Source organism: Bos indicus, chromosome 3, assembly GCF_029378745.1.
Source record: "Bos indicus isolate NIAB-ARS_2022 breed Sahiwal x Tharparkar chromosome 3, NIAB-ARS_B.indTharparkar_mat_pri_1.0, whole genome shotgun sequence".
Taxonomy (NCBI): Eukaryota; Metazoa; Chordata; class Mammalia; order Artiodactyla; family Bovidae; genus Bos; species Bos indicus.
Window position 1 is genome coordinate 113,251,285 of NC_091762.1, and position 20,499 is coordinate 113,271,783.

Sequence of the window (20,499 nt, forward strand, 5' to 3'; positions counted from 1 at the left end):
TTCTTTGGGATTGGAATGAAAACTGACCTTTTCCAATCCTGTGGCCACTGCTGAGTTTTCCACATTTCCTGACACATTGAGTGCCGCACTTTAGTAGCATCATCTTTTAGGATTTGAAATAGCTCAGCTGGAATTCCATCACCTCCACTAGCTTTGTTTGTAGTGATGCTTCCTAAGGCCCACTTGACTTCACACTCCACGCTGTCTGGCTCTAGGTAAGTGACCACACCATCATGGGTTTGGTCATTAAGACCTTTTTTGTATTCTTGCCACCTCTTCTTAATCTCTTCTGCTTCTGTTAGGTCGTTACTGTTTCTGTCCTTTATTGTGCCCATCCTCGCACAAAATGTTCTCTTTATGTCTCCAGTTTTCTTGAAGAGATCTCTCTTTCTCATTCTGTGGTTTTCCTTTATTTCTTTGCAATGTTTACTTAAGAAGGCCTTAGGTCTCCTTGCTATTCTCTGGAACTTTGGATTCATTTGGATATATCTTTCCTTTTCTCCCTTGCCTTTTGCTTCTCTTTTCTCAGCTATTTGTAAGGCCTCCTCAGACAATCACTGTGCCTTCTTGCGTTTCTTTTTGAGATGATTTTGGTCACTGCCTCCTGCAGAGTGTTACAAACCTCCGTCCATAGTTCTTCAGGCACTCTGTCTACCAGATCTAATCCCTTGAATCTGTTCATCACCTCCACTGTAAATTCATAAGGAATTTGATTTAGGTCATATCTGAACGACCTAGTGGTTTTCCCTACTTTCTTCAGTTTAAGCCTGAGTTTTGCAACGAGGAGTTCATGATCTGAGCCACAGTCAGCTCCCGGTCTTGTTTTTGCTGACTGTATAGAGATTGTCTATCTTTGGCTGCAAAGAATATAATCATTCTGATTTTGGTATTGACCATCTGGTGATGTCCACGTGTAGAGTCTTCTCTTGTGTTGTTGGAAGAGGGTGTTTGCTATGACCAGTGCGTTCTCTTGGCAAAGGTCTGTTAGCTTTTGTCCTGCTTCATTTTATACTCCAAGGTCATCTTGCCTGTTACTCCAGGTATCCTCTTGACTTCTTTTGCATCCTAGTCCCCTATGATGAAAAGAACATCTCTTTTTGGTGTTAGTTCTAGAAGGTCTTGGAGGTCTTTGTTGAACCGTTCAACTTCAGGTTCTTTGGCATTACAGTTGGGAGATAGACTTGGATTACTGTGATACTGAATGGTTTGCCTTGGAAATGAACTGAGTTCATTCTGTCGTTTTTGAGATTGCACCCAAGTACTGCATTTCGGACTCCTGTTGACTATCGGGCTATTGCATTTCTTCTAACAGATTCTTGCCCACAGTAGTAGATATAATGGTCATCTGAATTAAATTCACCCAATCCCATCCATTTTAGTTCACTGATTCATAAGAATGTTGATGTTCACTCTGCCGTCTCCTGCTTGACCACTTCCAATTCACCTTGATTCATTGATGTGACATTCCAGGTTCCAATGCAATAATGTTCTTTAGAACGTCGGACTTTACTTTCACCACCAGACCCATCCAGAACTGAGCATCATTTCCACTTTGGCCCAGCCACTTCATTCTTTCTGGAGCTATGGTAATTGCCCTCTACTCTTCCGCAGTACATATTGGACACCTTCCTACCTGGGAGACTAATCCTTCTAAGATCAAAACTGAGTCTCTTTGATTACGTTTTATTTTAGGAATGACCTTATAGTACTCAAAATGGGATGGCATTGAAACAGGAGAGAGGAGTTAGTGAACCCTCTCGCAGATGTCTGAACTGAGGCATAGCCCACTCGCCACATTTTGATACTCAGTTCAATATACATGTACTTTTGACAAGACGCGGTCAGAGAACAGGCTGCAGGGCTCTGTAGGGAGCATGTTGCCGGGCTTCCTTAGTGGGGCGCACGTGTGCTCGCGGTCCAGCGGAGGCAGCACGGTCCCGCCTGGGTCTGCTTCATTTCCTCTGAGCCGCGCCATAGCCCTGTGCTGTTAGGCAGCTGGGCGTCACCCCTGTGTGAGAGGTGGAAACTCAAAGACGCTTCTTGATTTGTGTGGGTGATTTACGTGGACAGAGTGGTGAACTAGGACCTGAGCTTGGGTGAATTGCTGAAACTTAACAATAAAATGATAAGAACAGAGATTTGGTGATTAAAAAAAAGTATCTACACAGATAGTCTGTTTCAATTATACCTTGCAAATAAATACAAATAGCTCTAGAAATACTTTTATTTTACTCCTTGGTCAGTAAAAATACCTATAAGAAAATCAGAGATACCAGCCATTAGTAGAAGTATTACCTTTTTGCTGTCGAAGAGGAAGTGAACACTAATCAGAATTAATACTGACATAATTTGTGCCGGAGCATAAACTGTGTTAGTAAAATGAGAGTTTCTACTAAATCTACAGAAATAACATAGAGCATCTGGCAGCATTTTTTTTATAGTTTTCAGGAACAAATATCAGTCATGTTCTAACTAATTATAGGACCTTTCCTCCACAGATGGCTTACTTGGTGTATAATTTTCTCCCTCTTTGCTAATATTTACTGAATCTTGGAAGAGACCAAGTCCAAAAGGCCTTTCATGAAATAAGACGATCTTTGGTCTTTTGAGCTCTGTCTCTTGGTAGACTGGCACTTAGTGATCATTTCTGAGGTTTTGGCACTTTGTCACCTGCCAGACAGAGCAATGTTTTAGGCATGAGCCACGGAGATATTTTTTAGAATTTGCAGTAGTATTTTTGTCTGTAAAGATCTAATCTAAATAAAGTCTTTAATTAGTAGGTGTTGACCTTTTTTAGACTCATGAAAATCTAATGAAAGCTAGGATCCAGGAAAAGGCATTAAATGTGCTGTATTTTGCAAATTAATTCAGGGATTTACTCACCAGCTTAATAGTGCTGGCCGTAAATGTATTTGACAGCTCCAAATCCACATTTATGTCATTTTTATTAGCATTCAGAAGTCCTGAAAGAAAAGGCTGTCCATTGAAATGTATACTATTCTGTGCTCCTATCTTATGAATTTGATTTGAATGGTTCCCTATTTCCCTAGCTTCTCTATCTAGGTTATCCTTAAGATAACTTTTAAAGAAGGAATTTAATCACAGCATCATTGGGATTTACCCTTTGATCTGTAAAGTTGCGCTCAGGGTGGCCAGAGTCTGAAAGCAGAGTCCAGGGATGAGTGGCTGGGCCTGGGGGTGAGATGGGCTTCAGGAGAGCACTGGCAGGCGATTGGTTCGCTGGAACCTTGCTTCACATAGGTAGAGTGGACAGATAAATTCCAGAAACTCCAAACTAGTTTTACTGGAAATCTAATGACTAGCCAGTTTATATAACTACAAGTAAAACTGTTTTTCGTACTTGGGTTCTGAAATTTTAATGGTCAGTTTCCATTAAAGTGATAGTTAAATTGACAGAGATGTGTTTATGTAAATTAAATAGCTAAATAAACTCTAGGTCAGTTGACATGTATTTAAATCCCTGCACTTTTATGAAGGGAATTGATGACACTAAATTTCTTAAAAAGAGCAGTGTAAGAGCCAACCGGAAAATGCTGGGCTCCGCACCCTCTTGTGCGTTCGTTGCTTTGGGGACTGGTCAGCCGAACATTCCCGTCTCATTGTGCTGTTTGTCCTGCTACTTGATTCTGTAAAGATGCGGGGAAGTTGCTTTTGACCATGTAATTAGCTTCCCTTGTGTTTCAAGTGCCTCGTTTTAATTGGTATGTTGGCATCTTTGTTTTTATGCAGACAAATGTGAGTTCAAGGGCTCCCTGTCTGGCAGTAATGCAGGAATTACAAGCATTGAATTTGATAGTGCTGTAAGTACCTAATATCCATGGAAATGGGTGAGTTGAGAGGTGTTTAGAAACCATTTTTGACATCTGATTCTTGAAATTTAAAAATAACCTACCTGGTTTCTCTGCTGTTTTCTATCTTAATGTTAGAGAAGGATGCCAATAGGTTAAAAATTCAGTGCTGATCACGAGTAGGTTGAAGATGGGTAGGGGAGACAGGTCTTGGTAATCCGGTTGGTCAGCATCTCTCCAGACTCGATAAGGCTCTGGTTTGGGCCGAGTCGGTGCAGGTGGAAAGGAGAGGGTCTACAGCTGGGGGACAGTGGGGAGGTGAGGCTGGGGAGTCGGTGCCTCTGGGCTCGTGGACTTGGGCGGGTGTAGAGAATTAGTACTTGATCTTACCGAAGTGGGGTGGAAGTGAGCACAGGGGGATGAGTTCCATTTTGAGCTGGAGGTGTAATATCTACAGCCATCAGGCGAGGTTGAGCAGGCTCAGGAAAGAGGCCTGAAGTTAACGGGATTGATTAGTTAACAGAATTCTGGTTATGACGGTATTCAGATCAGGTATGTAGTTTTAGTCATCTAAACAGTCTTGAGTTTGGTATGAGGAAATTTGTATCATGTGAACTAAAGTTCTCTGTTTTTCCTTCTCCCCTTCTTTCCTGTAGGGATCTTACCTCTTAGCAGCTTCAAATGATTTTGCAAGCCGCATCTGGACCGTGGATGACTACCGGTTACGGGTAAGACCCAGTTAAGAAAGAAACTACAGCCTCCAGGCTTCCTGTGGGTGCGTATCAGTCACAAAATGTAGGAAATGGCAGGGTGATGCATTAGGAGAATTCGTGTTGTCTGACCATCAGACTTGATTCCCCTTGCCCTTTCCTCGTTAGGGAAATTGATGTTTCCACTTCACGTTCTTTGTCCAGTAGTCAGCTTTGAAATATTCGTGATAGGAAGCCATCACATTTCCATGAAAGACTTTGGATGCTCCTGTTCATAAGAGCTAAGGTTTTTAGGTAGGTGTCAGTGTTAGCTTAACTTCAGCTATTTTAGCACCAGCGTGTGAAAGGTTGTTGTTGAATCATGCGAATACACCAGGATTCTTGGCCCCCGGAGGAGAAGAATTCAATCCGGGGCCAGAGACGAGGCTTGATCGCTCAGAGCTTTTGTGTAATAAAGTTTTATTAAAGTATAAAGGAGATAGAGAAAGCTTCTGACATAGGCATCAGAAGGGGGCAGAAAGAGTACCCCCCTGCTAGTCTTTAGCTGGATGTTATATAGTCACTAGCAGTCTGTTAATGAAAGAAAGGAATGTCTTAAAATTCAGAATGGCACCAGGCCCCTCACCCATAAGATGCATTTTGGGATAATCTTGGCACCAAATGGTTTATCCTGGGCCATAAAATGATTAACTTGAATATTGAAGAAAGGCAGACCACCATACAAATAGTTTCATTTACATAGATTAGGGGAACAATATCCATACTGGTTTGTCAAGTAGGTTCTGGGCCAAGAGGCGGAACAGACTTGGAGACAGAGTTTGGGGTAAAGGCATAGTACATTAGCATAGCTTAAGACAAACATTTCCATAAGAAAAAGGCATTGGTTATCTCTAGGCTCGAGAATAGCTAACTTCAGGCGAAACCAGGTGTCATTATAGCAACACAGTATTTTAAGAGAAACCTCCCTTTAAATTTGTATAGAGAAGGAAAAAATATTGCTAGTTTGTTTCCTCCTGCCGCTTAAGAGAGATAAAAATGTCTGACACTTGCAGGCTATTTCCTCCATTTGGAGACCCCTGGCCTTTCTGCCTGTTACCCTCTCACGTGTAAGCTGTGTTTCTTAAGGACCCCAAGACTTAATCACCTCACAAAGTAGAGCTGGAAAGTAGGCTATGGAGAAGTTTTTTGGGTGCAGTTATGATAGAGTTAAAACACCTCACATGAAGCCAGGAGGACGATGTACAGGAAATCAAGAACTGTGGGTTCAGATGTTGAAGAAATCTGCAGTCTGAACCCACACTCGCCAAGAAGTCTCTTAGATTCTAAAACAAAGACAGAAATTTAATGGTTATATCCCTTTTGTTCTAGTTGCTGCTAAGTCACTTCGGTCCTGTCCGACTCTGTGCGACCCCAGAGACGGCAGCCCACCAGGCTCCCCTGTCCCTGGGATTCTCCAGGCAAGAACACTGGAGTGGGTTGCCATTTCCTTCTCCAGTGCATGAAAGTGAAAAGTGAAAGTGAAGTCGCTCAGTCGTGTCCGACTCCAAGCGACCCCATGGGCTGCAGCCTACCAGGCTCCTCCGTCCATGGGATTTTCCAGGCAAGAGTACTGGAGTGGGGTGCCATTGCCTTCTCCATTGTTCTAGTTAGAAGACATACATTAATTTAAAGACAGGTTTTTCTCCTTAAGCTTGAAGCAACCTTCGCATGAGCTTATTAAATAAACGCTACAGAAAGATGAGGTGGAGGATTTGCTTGACACTGATAAGCATTTTACCCCTCCAGAAAAACTTGACACAAACCTGTGCATCAACTCACATGAAAAGCAAAAGCATGATGTGAAGGTGAACTTTCTAGAGATAATCTACAGGGAGGTGGGGAGCTGCAATACAGTGGTCTGTGATGTGTTTCCAATGGCCTGAGGCTGGTGCAGGGACGGAGCCAGAAGAATGGCTAGAAATCCACTGCTCAGTCACCCCTGGTCTTTCCATTTCCTTCAGGGAACTGTATGGAAAATAGCCAGTGTTAGGTGCTAGCTAGGAAGATCCCCTGGAGGAGGGCACGGCAACCCACTCTGGTATTCCTGCCTGGACAATCCCCGTGGGCAGAGCTTGGTGGGCTATAGTCCACGGGGTCGCAAAGAGTCGGACATGACCGAGCAACTAAAGCATGGCATAGCACAGGTGCTAGCTCCACATACAGGGTTGTAATTCCTGGTTCTTAGTTGAGAGACGATCCGCGTGCAAAGCACGAGGTGTGAGGATGACAGAGACGGCTGTCTAATGGCAGCTAAAGGGCCTGTTCCTGGAGAAACGGGGGTGGGTGGACTGCTGGACGCCTGTGGGCAGGGCTGGGCGCCAGGGGAGGGACTGCTGGATGCCTGTGGGCGGGGCTGGGCGCCAGTAGGGGGACTGATGGACGCCTGTGGGTGGGGCTGGGCGCCAGCAGGGGGACTGATGGACGCCTGTGAGCGGGGCTGGACACCAGTGGGGGGATTGCTGGACGCCTGTGGGTGGAGCTGGACGCCGGGGGTTGGGGCGGGGGGCGCTGCTGCACGCCTGTGGGCAGGGCTGGGCGTCAGGGGGTGCTGCTGGGCACCTGTGGGTGGGGCTAGGCACCTCTGAGGTCCCAGTGCACGTCTGTTCAAAGGCTCAGATGCGTTTCCAGTTGAGGCCCGACGGTCCTGCATCCTCAGCCGGAAAGGCTGGTCTGGCCTGCTCTGGTAGTGTCACGGTCAGTCCTGGGGCATGCCTTCTCTAGGTAACCACCAGTTACTCGGTGGAAATTTATGGTGGGGTTGGTTACTTCTGCAGGCATTAAGTTGCCTAAAGGAGAGGGCATTTACGTGGGTACCTTCTGTGTGTTAGACCCAGTAGTCAAATGTGTTATGTGCATTGTTGCTATTGTTCCGTCACCCAGTCGTGTCCGACTCTTTGCAACCCCATGGGCTGCAGCACGCCAGGCCTCCCTGTCCCTCACCACCTCCCAGGGTTTGTTCATTTGATCAGTGATGCTATCCAGCCATCTCATCCTCTGATGCCCTCTTCTCCTTCTGCCCTCAGTCTTTCCCAGCATCGGGGACTTTTCCAGCGAGTCACCTGTACGCATCAGATGACCAAAATACCGGAGCTTCAGCTTCAGCATCAGTCCTTCCAGTGAATATTCAGGGTTGATCTCCCTTAAGATTGACTGGTTTGATCTCCTTGCTGTCCAAGGGACTCTCAGGAGTCTCCTCCAGCACCACAGTTTGAAGGCATCAATTCTCTGGTGTTCTGCCTTCTTTATGGTCAGCTCTCACAACCGTACGTGACCACTGGGAAGACCATAGCCTTGATTATATAGACCTTTATCGACAGATTAGTCTCTGCTTTTCAGCACACTGTCTAGGTTTGTCATCGCTTTCCTGCCAAGAGGCAGTCTTCTAATTTCATGGTTGCAGTCACAGTCCTTAGTGATTTTGGAGCCTAAGAAGAGGAAATCTGTCACTACCTTTTCCCCTTCTATTTGTCATGCAGTAATGGCACTGGATGCGATGATCTTAATTTTTGTTAATATTTAGTCTTAAACCAGCTCCTTCACCCCGATCAAGAGGCTCTTTAGTTCCTCTTTGCTCTCTGCCATTAGAGTGCTATCATCTGCATATCTGAGGTTGCTGTTTTTCCCGCCTGTCTTGATTCCGCCTTGTAACTCACCCAGCCCGGCATGTCTCATGATGTGCTCAGCGTATAGGTTAAACAAACAGGTGACAGCAGACAGCCCAGTCGTACTCGTTTCTCGATCTTGAACCAGTCGGTTGTTCCATACAGGGTTCTAACAGTTGCTTCTTGACCTCCTTACGGGTTTCTCAGGAGACAGGTAAGATAGTCTGGTATTCCCTTTTCTCTGAGAGCTTTCTATAGTTTGTCATGATTTTCACAAAGGCTTTTGCGTAGTCAATGAAACAGATAGATATTTTTGTGAAATTTCCTTCCTTTCTGTATAATCCAGTGAATGTTGGCAATTTGACCTCTAGTTCCTGTTCCTTTTCTGAACCCAGCTTGGACGTCTGGCTGAAGCCTAGCATGCAAGATTTTACTTACTAGCATGACCTTAATAGCATGGGAGGTGAGTGCGGTTGTACAATGGTTAGCACATTCTTTGGTACTACCCTTCTTGGGAATTGGGTTGAGGATTGACCTTCTCTAGTCCTGTGGCCACTGCTGGGTCTTCGAGATTTGCTAACATAATGAGTGCAAAAACTTGATGGCATCATCCTTTAGGAATTTGAATAATTCTGCTGGAATTTGATTGCATCCACTGGCTGTATTATGTTATGTACGTTACTGCTTTTAATTCTCAGGAATCCAGGGGAGGTAGGTAGATGGGAAAACCAAGGGTCAGGTAAGCCCACAGAATTGCCTGGGATCATGCAGTGAACAGAGGAAAAGATGAGACTTGGGAATGAGGCCTGTGCTATTTCCTGTGTTCCATTGGCCTGAATCATTTTCAACTGAGATACAGCAAAACTGTCTAAAGAGTGCAAAGGGACACACAGCCTTCCTTAGAGTTTAGGCCCTTCGATGAGTGAAGCAAGGAGTTGGGTGCAGGATGGTATTTGTAGCTGGTAGAAGAGTTCTGAACAGGTAGGTGTAAGTTTTTGGGTCTGAAATTAGGAGGAGACCTGGAGGTGGAGTGAGCTGGTTTGCAGAGGTGGGCAGGTCTCGCTGGAGGAGCTGCTGGAGCCCCGAGCTGGGTGCTGACGAGCTGGGGGATGGTGCCAGGCCTTGTAGCCGCCTGTGCTGGACCAGGGCTCACAGCCATGCCCGCTCACTTGGTAAATGTATGACGGAGGTCAGGAGGCCTTTTTAGCAGGTTCCTATGCCCGCAGAAACCACATGAAACCCTTACCAGGGCCCAGGAAGTAAGTAGGCTCCCTGTCCAGGAGGCTCTGGCTTCTTCAGTTTGCAGAGGATGTTAGCGGGCTTGAATGGGCATCCGTGTTCTGAAACACAAGATCCAAGCCCTGGTCGGCGTCTCCTCAGCCCGTATGCTGAGGGGTGGTGTTGGGCGAGACCAGAAGGCCGGGGAGGCTGGGCAAGTGCTTGCTTTAAATCCCATCAGGAAAGGTGGCCTAGAAACAGCCTGGCACAAAGGGGTCCCTTGCAGAGGACGCCTTTCACGGCAGGGTGTTTGCAACTGCCGAAAAAATCTTAAAGTGAAGTTGCTCAGTCGTGTCCGACTCTGTGACCCCATGGACTGTAGCCCACCAGGCTCCTCCGTCCACGGGGATTCTCCAGGCAAGAATACTGGACAGGGTTGCCATTTCCTACTCCAGGGGATCTTCCCAACCCAGGGATCGAACCTGGGTCTCCCGCATTGCAGGCAAACGCTTTACCATCTGAACCTCCAGGAAAGCCAGAAAAAAAAACTCAAAAGATTAGTGTAAAACTGAGGAACTGGGTTGAAGAAGCTGCCCTGTCGACTTCTCTAACGCTGATGTGGATAAAGGGCCTCATTGTGGACTGACTCTCAGATGATGGTTTTTATTTCAGAAACCTCCTCATCAAGGTCTGCGTTTCTCTGAGGTCACTTGTCTTGGTTGCCGTTGATGGTTACTGCCTGCGTCGTGGGCGGCCCTGCAGCATGGGGCAGGCCGTGCAGAGCCCGAGGACAGAGAGCGCTCCGCTGGGAGACTCGGGCTGCTCTGACTTCAGAGCCCGTGTTGGCTCTCAAAGAGGAAGATAAAACCTTGAAGTAGTGTTAGAAGTTAAATGTTAAACTTTTTTTTTGTGGCTGTTCTGGGTCTTTGCTCGAGCTTTCTCCAGTTGCAGCGAGCAAAGACAGCACTTCCTTGTGTGTGGGCTTCTCTTCGTGGTGGATTCTCTTGTTGCGGAGCACAGGCTCTAGGGTGTGGGGGCTCAGTAGTTGGGGCGCACAGGCTTAGTTGCTCTGCAGCATGTGGAATCTTCCCAGACCAAGGCTCGAACCCACGTCCCCTGCATTGGCAGGTGGATTTTTATCCACTGTGCTACCAGGGAAGTTCCAGAAATTAAATGTTAGATACTAATAAGTGTCAAAAATACTGAGTGGGTAAAAGAATTGGAAATAAATCTGATCCACTTAAATTAACTTAAAAATCAATTTTTAAGTGAATCACTTCAGTGCAGTTCCATCACTCAGTTGTGTCCGACTCTTTGTGACCCCATGGACTTTAGCACGCCAGGCCTCCCTGTTCATCACCAACTCCTGGAGTTTACTCAGACTCATGTCCATTGAGTCGGTGATGCCATCCGTCTCGTCCTCTGTCGTCCCCTTCTCCTCCCGCTTTCAATCTTTCCCAGCATCAAGGTCTTTTCAAATGAGTCAGCTCTTCGCATCAGGTGGCCAAAGTATTGGAGTTTCAGTTTCAACATCAGTCCTTCCAATGAATTTCAGGACTGATTTCCTTTAGAATGGACTGGTTGGATCTCCTTGCAGGAGCTACATTCCATACCATTGAGAGCATGGAGATGGAACTAGCTAGCTTCATTGAGGTTTTTCTGACTGGACAAGAACAAGATAAACAGAAATCCAGAGTTTTTAGAAGTAACACATGTGAAAAGCTAGGAAATAAGTCACAAGGAAGCCTTATAATCATAGATGTTCATTGTAGTCTCATTTCTGATTGTGAAACTTTTAAAGGGATCTAGGTGTCTGCTGGCCAAGAAAGTTTCAATTAGATTATAATCTCATTACTTGAAGACCTTTTACCTATTATAGACTGTTTGCCTATATTAATTACATTACAAAAACTCTAGAGGGTCAACTGTGTGCGTGTGCACGGGTCACCCTTCTAAGCAGCATGAGGAAGAGATTAGTGTTTTATAGACTTAGAGACCCAGGGTATTCTGGCCAAACAGCGGGACCCCCAGACCGTGTATTTTCAGCTGTCACATGGAAAATTGCTTGTGCTGTGAAGTTAAAAGTGGATTCCCAGGCTATGCGGTTTTGAATGCAGTGGGTTACAAAACTAAAACAACATTGTAAAGCAGTTATACTCCAATGGAGGGAAAAAAGTGTACAGAAACAAGCAAAAATGTAGTGGATAAATATGTAGGGATATTTCCATATTAACATGCAGTTAGGGTCAGCACACGGAGAAGGCAATGGCACCCCACTCCAGTACTCTTGCCTGGAAAATCCCATGGACGGAGGAGCCTGGAAGGCTGCAGTCCATGGGATCGCTGAGGGTCGGACACGACTGAGCGACTTCACTTTCACTTTTCACTTTCATGCATTGGAGAAGGAAATGGCAACCCACTCCAGTGTTCTTGCCTGGAGAATCCCAGGGACGGGGGAGCCTGGTGGGCTGCTGTTTACGGGGTCACACAGTCGGACACGACTGAAGCGACTTAGCAGGGTCAGCACAATGAGTGCATTGGCATTGCCCACTTAATGAGCAGTGTCTTTTCCTCCCTGTGTGTGTGAAAAGGGATTTTAAATTTTTGGTGAAATAGTTTTTTACTAACAGCTTACATAGCATGAGAAGTACCTGCATGAGTTTTTGGTCTCTCCCCAGGGTCTGTGCAGATTAGATGACATCTACTGAGCATTGCTCAGTAGAGCAGGTTAAATGTACTGTATTTAACATAAGCTTTGTTGCTAGAGCTTTCTTGATCTTTTCAGAAGGATCAGTAGGGAGTTGTCACACAGCCTCAGCATGGCTGCCACCTGGCTGGCCGCGACTGTAGGATGCTGTTCCAGCTTCAGAGGTTTAAACGTGAGAGGAAGGAGTCGTGGAGTCCGGGCAGACTTCCCTTTCTAAAAGGGGAAGCACATGCCGCCCTGAGTTTTCTGCTCCTGTGATAGTGTGCAGTTGTTCTACCAGGCAGAGAGGGAAGGTTGGTTTCTAAAATGTTAACTCTCAACTTTGAGATCTCAGCTCAGGGATTTGGAGTGAAACCCAGGAAGGTAGCAGTTACAGTAAGTATATTAGGGTCTTTCAGAAGCTGCTTTTTGGGGTGGTGAGGATGGTATTCCCTGGCGAACCAGTCACTGCCAAGGGCCCAGGTTCAGTTCCTGGTTGGGGAACTAAAATCCTTCATCAAAAAAAAAAGCCCCTTTAAAAAAAAAAATTATAAAAAAACACTGGTGAATACCTGAATGCCTTCTGAGCCTCTGAGATTTCCACACGTAAATATGTTGATCCATGTTGAGAAATAGGAAAGGGGCTGACTCCCCAAATCTTTTCCTGGCATCCCTGCCACCCCCAGCCGGCTCTCCCCTTGGGCTCCAGTAGTGCAGGGATGGGTCGAGGGCAGCGATCCTCAGTTACGACTCAGTGCTGCGTTCCTTGGCCACTCAGGGGAGATGCCATGGCTGGCACCCCACAGCTGGTCACAAAAAGATGGGATTGTTGGGAATACTGGACTCTGTGGCTGTGGTCTGACGTTTCAGGCTGAGACCTCTGATTGAAAAACTCCTGGAAGTCTAAATTGTTTATTTAAAGAGTCCTATGTTTCCTTTTATAAATTATACCTCCAGTGATCCTGCCTGGTCTGACTTTAAATAGGAAACTGACTTTTTATAATTCAGACTTCCAGAAAATGGCAAGAATAGTACAGACAAGTATCTGTAACAGAGCTTATTTCAAGAAGGTGCTTATCCCCTCCCCCCTTTTTGAAGTTGTGTAATTAGCCTCTATAGAGGATGCAGATTCAGGAAGTTTCTACATGTATTTTTTTTTAACGCTTAGGAGAAGACAAACGTTATTTTTCTGTAATACACAAGATGAAAGAGGCAGCATAAATCTAATAATATTAAATAGATACCATTTGTGTATACATCGTTCTTTTCCATTTCGTTGGCTGATAAGACTAAATGCAGGTATCCTGTTTTTATTTGCGTTCTGTGTGCTGTCTTTAGTAGAGCCTTTACTGAGTACTTCATTATACTTCTTTTATGCGTCCTTTTTTTTTTCCAAATTGACCTACCACACTGTTAGTCCCAGATGCACAAAATTGCAGTTCATTATTCCTATACATTGCCAAACGATCATCACCATACATCCAGCTATCATCTGTCAGCGGAGTCATTGCAGTATTATTAACTGTACTCCCGGGCTGCAGATCCCATCCCTGTGAATCCTTTTGTAACTGGGAGTTTGTACTTCTTAATCTCGCTCATCTTTTTTCTCATACCCCCCACTCCCCCCACAACCATCAGTATGTTCTCTGTATCTGAGTCTGTTTCTGTTTTGTATGGTGTTAAATTTGGTTTTTAGATCCCTCATATAAGTAAAATTGTAAGGTATTCGTGTCTGTCTGACTCATTTCACTTAGCATAATACCATCTAGGTTCCTCCATGTTTTCACAGATGGCAAAATTTCATTCTTTTTTTATGACTCGATACTCCATTGTATATATTTACCGTGTCTTTATTCATTCGTCTACCATTGGGCACTTAACTTGCTTCCGTATCTTAACTGTTGTGATTAATGCTGCAGTGAAAATAGGGGTGCATGTATCTTTTCAAATTAGTGGTTTTGTTTTCTTTGGAAAAAGTACCCAGAAATAGAATTGGTGGGTCATATGGGGTTTCAGTTTTTTTAATTTTTGGAGGGCTTTTTTGTACAGTTTTCTTAGTGGCTACACCAGCTTACATTTCTCATATATCTGTTGGCCATCTGGTGTGTGTTTTTTTGGAAAAATGTCTGTTTGGGTCCTCTGCCTGCTCTTCCCTTATTCTGAGGATGTGGTCATGTGAAGTTTGTTCTAGTGGTGTTGGATTTTTTATTTTTCTATTACCTTTTTTTTTTTTTTAACTTTTATTTATGATGGGAGATTTATCTCTTCTTCTTGATACCTCATCCGTGGGAAGTACCCAGAAACAGGCTTCCTGGGTGTTTCCCTGAGCCGCTTGTCCTTCTGTCTCAGTTCTCCTGACTGAACCTCAGGGTGTTTGGAGGCACTGGCTCCCGGGCAGTTGGCCCCTGACTCCCAGTGCTGCGCCCAGAGGCTCACCCTGGCTGTTCTGTCTCCTAGCACACGCTCACGGGACACAGTGGCAAAGTGCTGTCTGCCAAGTTCCTGCTGGACAATGCGCGCATCGTTTCTGGAAGTCACGACCGGACCCTCAAACTCTGGGATCTACGCAGCAAAGTCTGTGAGGAAATTCAGTCTCTGTGTCTGTGAACGATTCGATACTAATCGCGGAGCCATTTGTTTCTGTGTTAAAGCCTGCATCTAGTGTGATACACTTTGAATTTCGAGTCTGGTCTCATGTTGGGTGGCGATGATGTAGGGACTGTTTTTCAAGTTTGAAGCTTCGTTTAAATAAATGGTTCTGATGACCTAAGTAAGGGTGAGAGGGCAGCGGTGCTCGGTGCGCAGCCACGGAGGGGTCTCTGCTTGACTGCTCATGTTCGGTTTTCTTTCAGGCATAAAGACAGTATTTGCGGGATCCAGCTGCAATGACATTGTCTGCACAGAGCAGTGTGTGATGAGCGGGCATTTTGACAAGAAAATTCGTTTCTGGGACATCCGGTAAAACACCCACGAGCCTGGTGGGGAGGCAGATGAGAGGGCAGAACTGTGATGGTATCTCGTGTGTGGGTTGTGCTTCTGCCCTGGAAATGGCAGAGACGGGCTGCAGTCGACATTATCTTCCCCGTTGGATAGTCTTTACCCTGAAGTAGAACGTCACGGTCGTCACGCCCTGTGTCCTCACTAGTCACTTTGCTGGCTGCTAGGTAAACAGGTGAACAACTAGGTTGTCAGGTAGATTCAAGTGTAACTGGGGAGACTGCCATACAAGTCTTCAGGGTGTGCTGAAGCAGGGCTGGGCACCGCTGTCCAAGGACATTAAAGACTGTCTCTCAAGATGAGTCTAGAGAAGAGCCCCAGAGGGCAGCTGGCAGCGAGTCAGGCGAGGGCAGACGAGACTGACAGGGTGGGTAGGATCGGATTGCCGCAGGCTTTGGACGCCATTGATGAATGACTTGATCTTATAAGCTGTCGGATGTTTAGCCAGAGATTCCTTTGCTAGAGTCTGGTAGATTACATTGGCAGTTTTAGAGGGTGTCTGAGGAGCAGGGACGTCACTGAAGTCTTGAGGAGCTGAACTCGGCAGTAGAGGGCGATGTGGAGCTGGAGTCGGTTCCTGGGAGACTTCAGACGGAGCTCCTTACAGACTAGATGTGGAGAATAAATGACAGATTTAGGGAGAGGATGCAGTGAACATATTCAGAAAAGGGCATTAATTGGCAGCTTCTAATAGAGTATTTGGGAAAACGGAATTTTTGAGAAGTTGGATGGGAGAGAAATTGAGACATCCTCACAGGAAGACTTTGAAGACATGAGAGTGGATTTATCAGAGCTGGTGTGTGAAACGACAGAACGGCAGCGCCCAGGGAGCTGTCAGGAGGGCTGAGTGGCTGGAAATGGAAAGAAAGCTGAAGTCTCGGTGATGGGCCAGGTGTGGGGAGTAAAAGGGGAGGTGTCTAGTCAGGATGAGACTGCGTTGGTTAGAAGTGGGTAACTGGTGATTAGTTTCAGGTGTACTGGTTGGCTGACAGTTGAACTGAAGTATGGAATTATAGAGCTAAACTGGATGTTAAAAGGCTCCTGGTCCATCCCCTAATTTAACAGATGAAGGCCCCGAGTCCTAGGAGGTGGAGCAGCAGCAATAAAGTAAACTCTCTTACTTCGTTATGGTTTGGGATAGGAAATCTTTTCATTGAAAGTTTACAACAGAATGACCACAGAAGGGTTTGTAGCTCCCTTGGCTGTATCACCAGCAGGGCCCAGTCCAGGATTGCTGTTCACAGACCTGGCATGGACCGCGGCCCAGAGGAGAACTGGGAGAAGAAAAGGAAGAAGAAGAGGTGGCCAGGTGTCCAGGCTCCGTGTCTAGAGTTGCCAGGATGGGTTGGAAGGCCTGGGAGTTGAACTTTGTACGGCAGGATTCCCGGGAGAGTCCACACTTGTCCATAGAAGGCAGCCCAGACCCACTAAAGCAGATTTACATCTCTTTGGATAAGCTGAAATGATAAAATTGAAGTAATACAAATTAAACAGTAGCCCTGCTTATTTCATACTGATCAGAAGCTCTGATTGGCAATTACTGTATTTCAGAAATGAGCAAGGAAATTCTTACCAGTTTCAGAGTTCTGATACTCACAACTACTTAATAGAATCTGTTGATGGCAAAATTATAAAAGCCGAGGCTGAGGTTGTTTGTGTGAGGTTTGGAGCGCTTCTGCTGTCCTTGAAGAGTAGTACGTTCTTGTTGAATTGACTGCCCTTCCTGCTCTATGGCATGCCACTCTGCTTGGAATGGGGAAGTTCTGACCTTTCTGTTACATTTTCTCAGATCTTCCATCTTTTTTGTAGATCAGAGAGTATTGTCCGAGAGATGGAGCTCTTGGGAAAGATCACTGCCCTGGACTTAAATCCAGAAAGAACTGAACTCCTCAGCTGCTCTCGAGATGACCTGCTGAAAATTATAGACCTACGAATAAATGCTGTCAGACAGACATTCAGGTAACTGAAGACACTCTGGTGGGGTTTCCAGAGGCCTGCCTGTGCTCACGCCCTGAGTGGCGTGGACTCCGGGGTAATGGTGTCGTCGTCTGTTTCAGCGCGCCAGGCTTCAAGTGTGGCTCCGACTGGACTAGAGCTGTGTTCAGGTTAGTGGAGAGGCGCGCCTCCTGCCCCAGCCTGCCCACCCCAGCACCGCTCATCTCAGTTTAGAGCAGGGGCCTCCTCCCACTGGAAATGAGCTGAATCTGTACAGTGTCTCCACGCGAGCAAGTGTCCGGGAGCAAACCTGCAAGTTCAGTCCTAGACGTTGCTGTCACTCCCTCTTTCTAAAGCGTCCCTTCTGTGACTGAGAACATGTGCCATCCCGGAAGCTGCGGTGATGGACTGGTTTGTTCACCTCTGTCTACTCGTTCCCGTAGGGCTCTGAGAGCTTTTCGGGAAGGGTGGGGAGTCTCCTGGAGCACAGCGGAATGGCTCCCTCCCTTTCCTGTTCTCCCGTCTGAGTGTGGCCGTTCTCACAGACACACTGCCAGGGTCAGGGCCGGTACTGTGGAGAAGGTCCTCCACAGTCCACACGTTGTTCCTTTTCTGCTTTCGCTGAACCGTGTGACCAGGCAGTCCACCAGCTGAGGGAAACCCTTCACCACTTGGGGTTGCCTTTGACCTCCCTGTGTGCTCGAGATGACTGGGGGCTTGTGCCCCCCAGAAGTACTGCGGTGGCACCATTTCTCAGTAGCTGGTGAGGCCAGATAACGGTCTAGCAGCTTCAGCCAAAATGGCTGTGAATAGCATCTTGGGGTTCCTGGGTACTCAGAAGTGGTCATGAGTTTGACTCGTAAGCGAAGAGCAAACCTTGACTTCCTGGGGAGAGGTCCGTGTGAGGACGCTGACTTGAGAGTGGGTGACGGACACCGTTTCTCTTGTGTGTCCTCCAGCCCTGACGGTAGTTACGTAGCAGCGGGCGCGGCCGAGGGCTCGCTGTACATCTGGAACGTGCTGTCTGGGAAAGTGGAGAAGGTCCTCTCAAAGCATCACAGGTGAGACAGCAGCCCCTCTGAGGCACTGAGCAGGCCAGTGGCTCCATCCCAGGGGCCAGTGCTCTCCTGGGCGTGGGCCCGGGTCGACCCTACGAGGGCCATGTCCACTTGGGTGCTCTGCTGCGGGTGAGGTCAGTGCAGAGAAGCTGGGGCCGTTCTCACTGGACCGCAGACCGCTGGGTCCTGCTCATTTATGTTCCAGGACGTTCCAGTTAGGGCGGCCACTGGAAAAAGGCTTGGAGCCCGCGTTCTGCCTCTTGGATCATGTGTGCGCCCCCGCTTCCTCCCGCCCCTTCACTGCTCTCCTCCCTCTCTGCGGCCCTGTCTCCCTCCTAGTCCCTTTCCTCAGGAAGTTGACTGCTTGTGACCACTGGTTTTCGCATACTTTCCCCCAGGCGCCTTTCTCTCTCAGCTTGTCCTGTCCCCACAAGCTCAGCTGCTGCTGTGAAGGCAGGCCCGGGGCCACCGCTCACTGCCCGCCCAGTGCCAGGCGCCCTGAGGTGCTCCTCAGAGGCTGCGGTCGCTCTTAATTCACTCAGAGCTACTTCCTGAGGGCAAACGTGATGAGGCCTGGCTCCCTTTCTTCCTAAACTGCCTCCTGCAATCACGGTGGGCTTCCTCCTAGTTCTTCTGCTCTGTGAGCGCCTGCCTGTGCGTGGGGGGCCACACTGGCGTTAAACCGGGTGCTGGGACAGGCCTGACTGACTCCCTGCTGGCGAGAGAGCCCTGGAGGGAGCCTGGCGCTCGGCTCACTGAGGTCTCACCCGTGTCCCCACCTCTCCCTTTGAAGCTCGTCCATCAACGCGGTGGCCTGGTCCCCCGCCGGCTCCCACGTGGTCACTGTGGACAAAGGAAGTAAGGCCGTGCTGTGGTCGGAGTATTGACAGCCCCTCGGCGGGAGAGAGCGATCTGGAGCTGGAGGAGCAGGCGGGCCCCACAGCTCTGTCCTGGCAGGTGGCGTGTTGGGTGTGGCTTTGACCTCCCGAGAAGAGCTTGAGCCGGGGCCCTGAGGCCTGCCTGCAATCAGGGTTCCTGAGGGTTGCGGCTGAGGCCCCTCCCAGCCTGAAAGAGTTAACACTGCAGACACTGACACTGCGGTCCCTCAGCCAGGGGCTGAGGATCCTGCCGTGATTCGAGGGGGAAACAACACTACTGGCGCCCGTCTCGCATACCTCAGTGCGGGCCGCGCGGGCGCCCGCGCGCTCCTCCTGGGCGGCAGTGCCAAAGGTGCCCCCACGCCGGGGCGTTGGTTCTCCCCCATGCTTTCTCCCATCCTCCAGGGTCCGTCCTGGCCTGATGCATGTCCTGTCACCTTGGGTCGTTTTCCCAGGGAACCTGCTTTAATCATCGGATCAACAGAAACCCAAACAGGAACCCCCCCGCCCCCCCACCCTCAGGTAGCCCGTGGGGGCTGCCCTGGTCTCTGAGGAGACGTGGGCCTGGGGTCCTCCCTGCTGCTCTGTGTCTGTATTAGAGGCTCTTACTCTGGTCTCATCTGATCGCTGTTGGAATTCCCTAGCTCTCCCAAAGCGTTCTTGGAAAGCAACTGTCCTTCAAAACTGCCTCTCCCTAGCCCTGCCGCCAACAGTTCTACATATTTATTTCTTGACTAAGAAATAAATCTGTTTCATTTAAAAAAAAAAACTGGGGGCAGCGGTAGCAGAGGAAGCGCAAAACACTTTTTCCAGAAGAGCGGGTGTGCTGTCAGTCATCGAAGACTGATTTCCCGAATCACCTGGAACTTGCCGGCCACCGGCCCACCACCTTCTTCCCGCCACGTGGTGAGGGTGGCTGGCGGGTGGGATCGGAGGCCTCGGGGGTATTACCCCTGAGCCAGCAGTTCCGGGTCATGCCCCTTTGCCAGGCCTACGTGCAATACCCCCTCGGTGCTTTAGTGCAGGAAGCCCATTCCAGGAAGCGTGGGAATGCCATCTTTAGATTTCAGGACATGTGACAAGGCCAGGGAAAAACTGGCCTGTGCAGTTTAAAAAAAAAAAACAAAACCATGTATCTTTACCATCTTAGTTGTTTATAAAAATTTAGTTTCTTGAGCGGCTGAAACACCATTATTTTTTGTCACTTACTCATTTGCACTTTATTTTTTTTCCTTCCATACTTGTTCTCCAGGCAGTTGGGGGCGAGTGCTAGGGCAGGGCGAGGGCGGGTGATTCACGTGCCCCCTTTCCCCTGCCCTCGCCTCCCTCATTTGCTGTACAGAGGACTTGCGTTGAGAGGAGTTGAAGTTCACAGGCCAGGGCACATCTTTTATTTATTTAATTATGTTGCCCAACAGAACTTGATTGTAAATAAAAGAAGAAATCTGTTATATACTTTTCAAAACTCCATGCCTCTTGGTGGTTATTTTATCCTTCTTCATCCTAAGGGCAAAAAGCTGTTTCTTTCGTTTATTTTCCTGGCACTCATTTGTTTGTAAATAATGGT

At 47.6% G+C, this 20,499-nt stretch overlaps 1 protein-coding gene and 1 non-coding gene across 7 annotated transcripts in view; both read left to right on the forward strand.

Moving 5' to 3' along the window:
- ATG16L1 (autophagy related 16 like 1) overlaps nt 1-20,397 on the forward strand; it is a 44,245-nt gene extending 23,848 nt beyond the window's left edge. For 3 of the 6 annotated variants that reach the window (XM_070786906.1, XM_070786907.1, XM_070786908.1), the window contains 9 exons: nt 3,751-3,821; nt 4,466-4,537; nt 7,582-7,674; nt 14,522-14,642; nt 14,917-15,022; nt 16,871-17,020; nt 17,119-17,166; nt 17,956-18,057; nt 18,848-20,397. In XM_070786906.1, the coding sequence (XP_070643007.1) occupies nt 3,751-3,821; nt 4,466-4,537; nt 7,582-7,674; nt 14,522-14,642; nt 14,917-15,022; nt 16,871-17,020; nt 17,119-17,166; nt 17,956-18,057; nt 18,848-18,941 (857 nt within the window). In that variant the 3' untranslated portion in view covers nt 18,942-20,397. The remainder of the gene's footprint in view (nt 1-3,750; nt 3,822-4,465; nt 4,538-7,581; nt 7,675-14,521; nt 14,643-14,916; nt 15,023-16,870; nt 17,021-17,118; nt 17,167-17,955; nt 18,058-18,847) is intronic. The other 3 variants (XM_019957929.2, XM_019957930.2, XM_019957931.2) reach the window with 1 other exon arrangement.
- Nucleotides 12,682-12,943, forward strand: LOC139182394 (small Cajal body-specific RNA 6). The gene has a single exon (XR_011566059.1). It is a non-coding gene; the product is annotated as a small Cajal body-specific RNA 6 (non-coding RNA).
- Nucleotides 20,398-20,499: the final 102 nt, after the last annotated feature.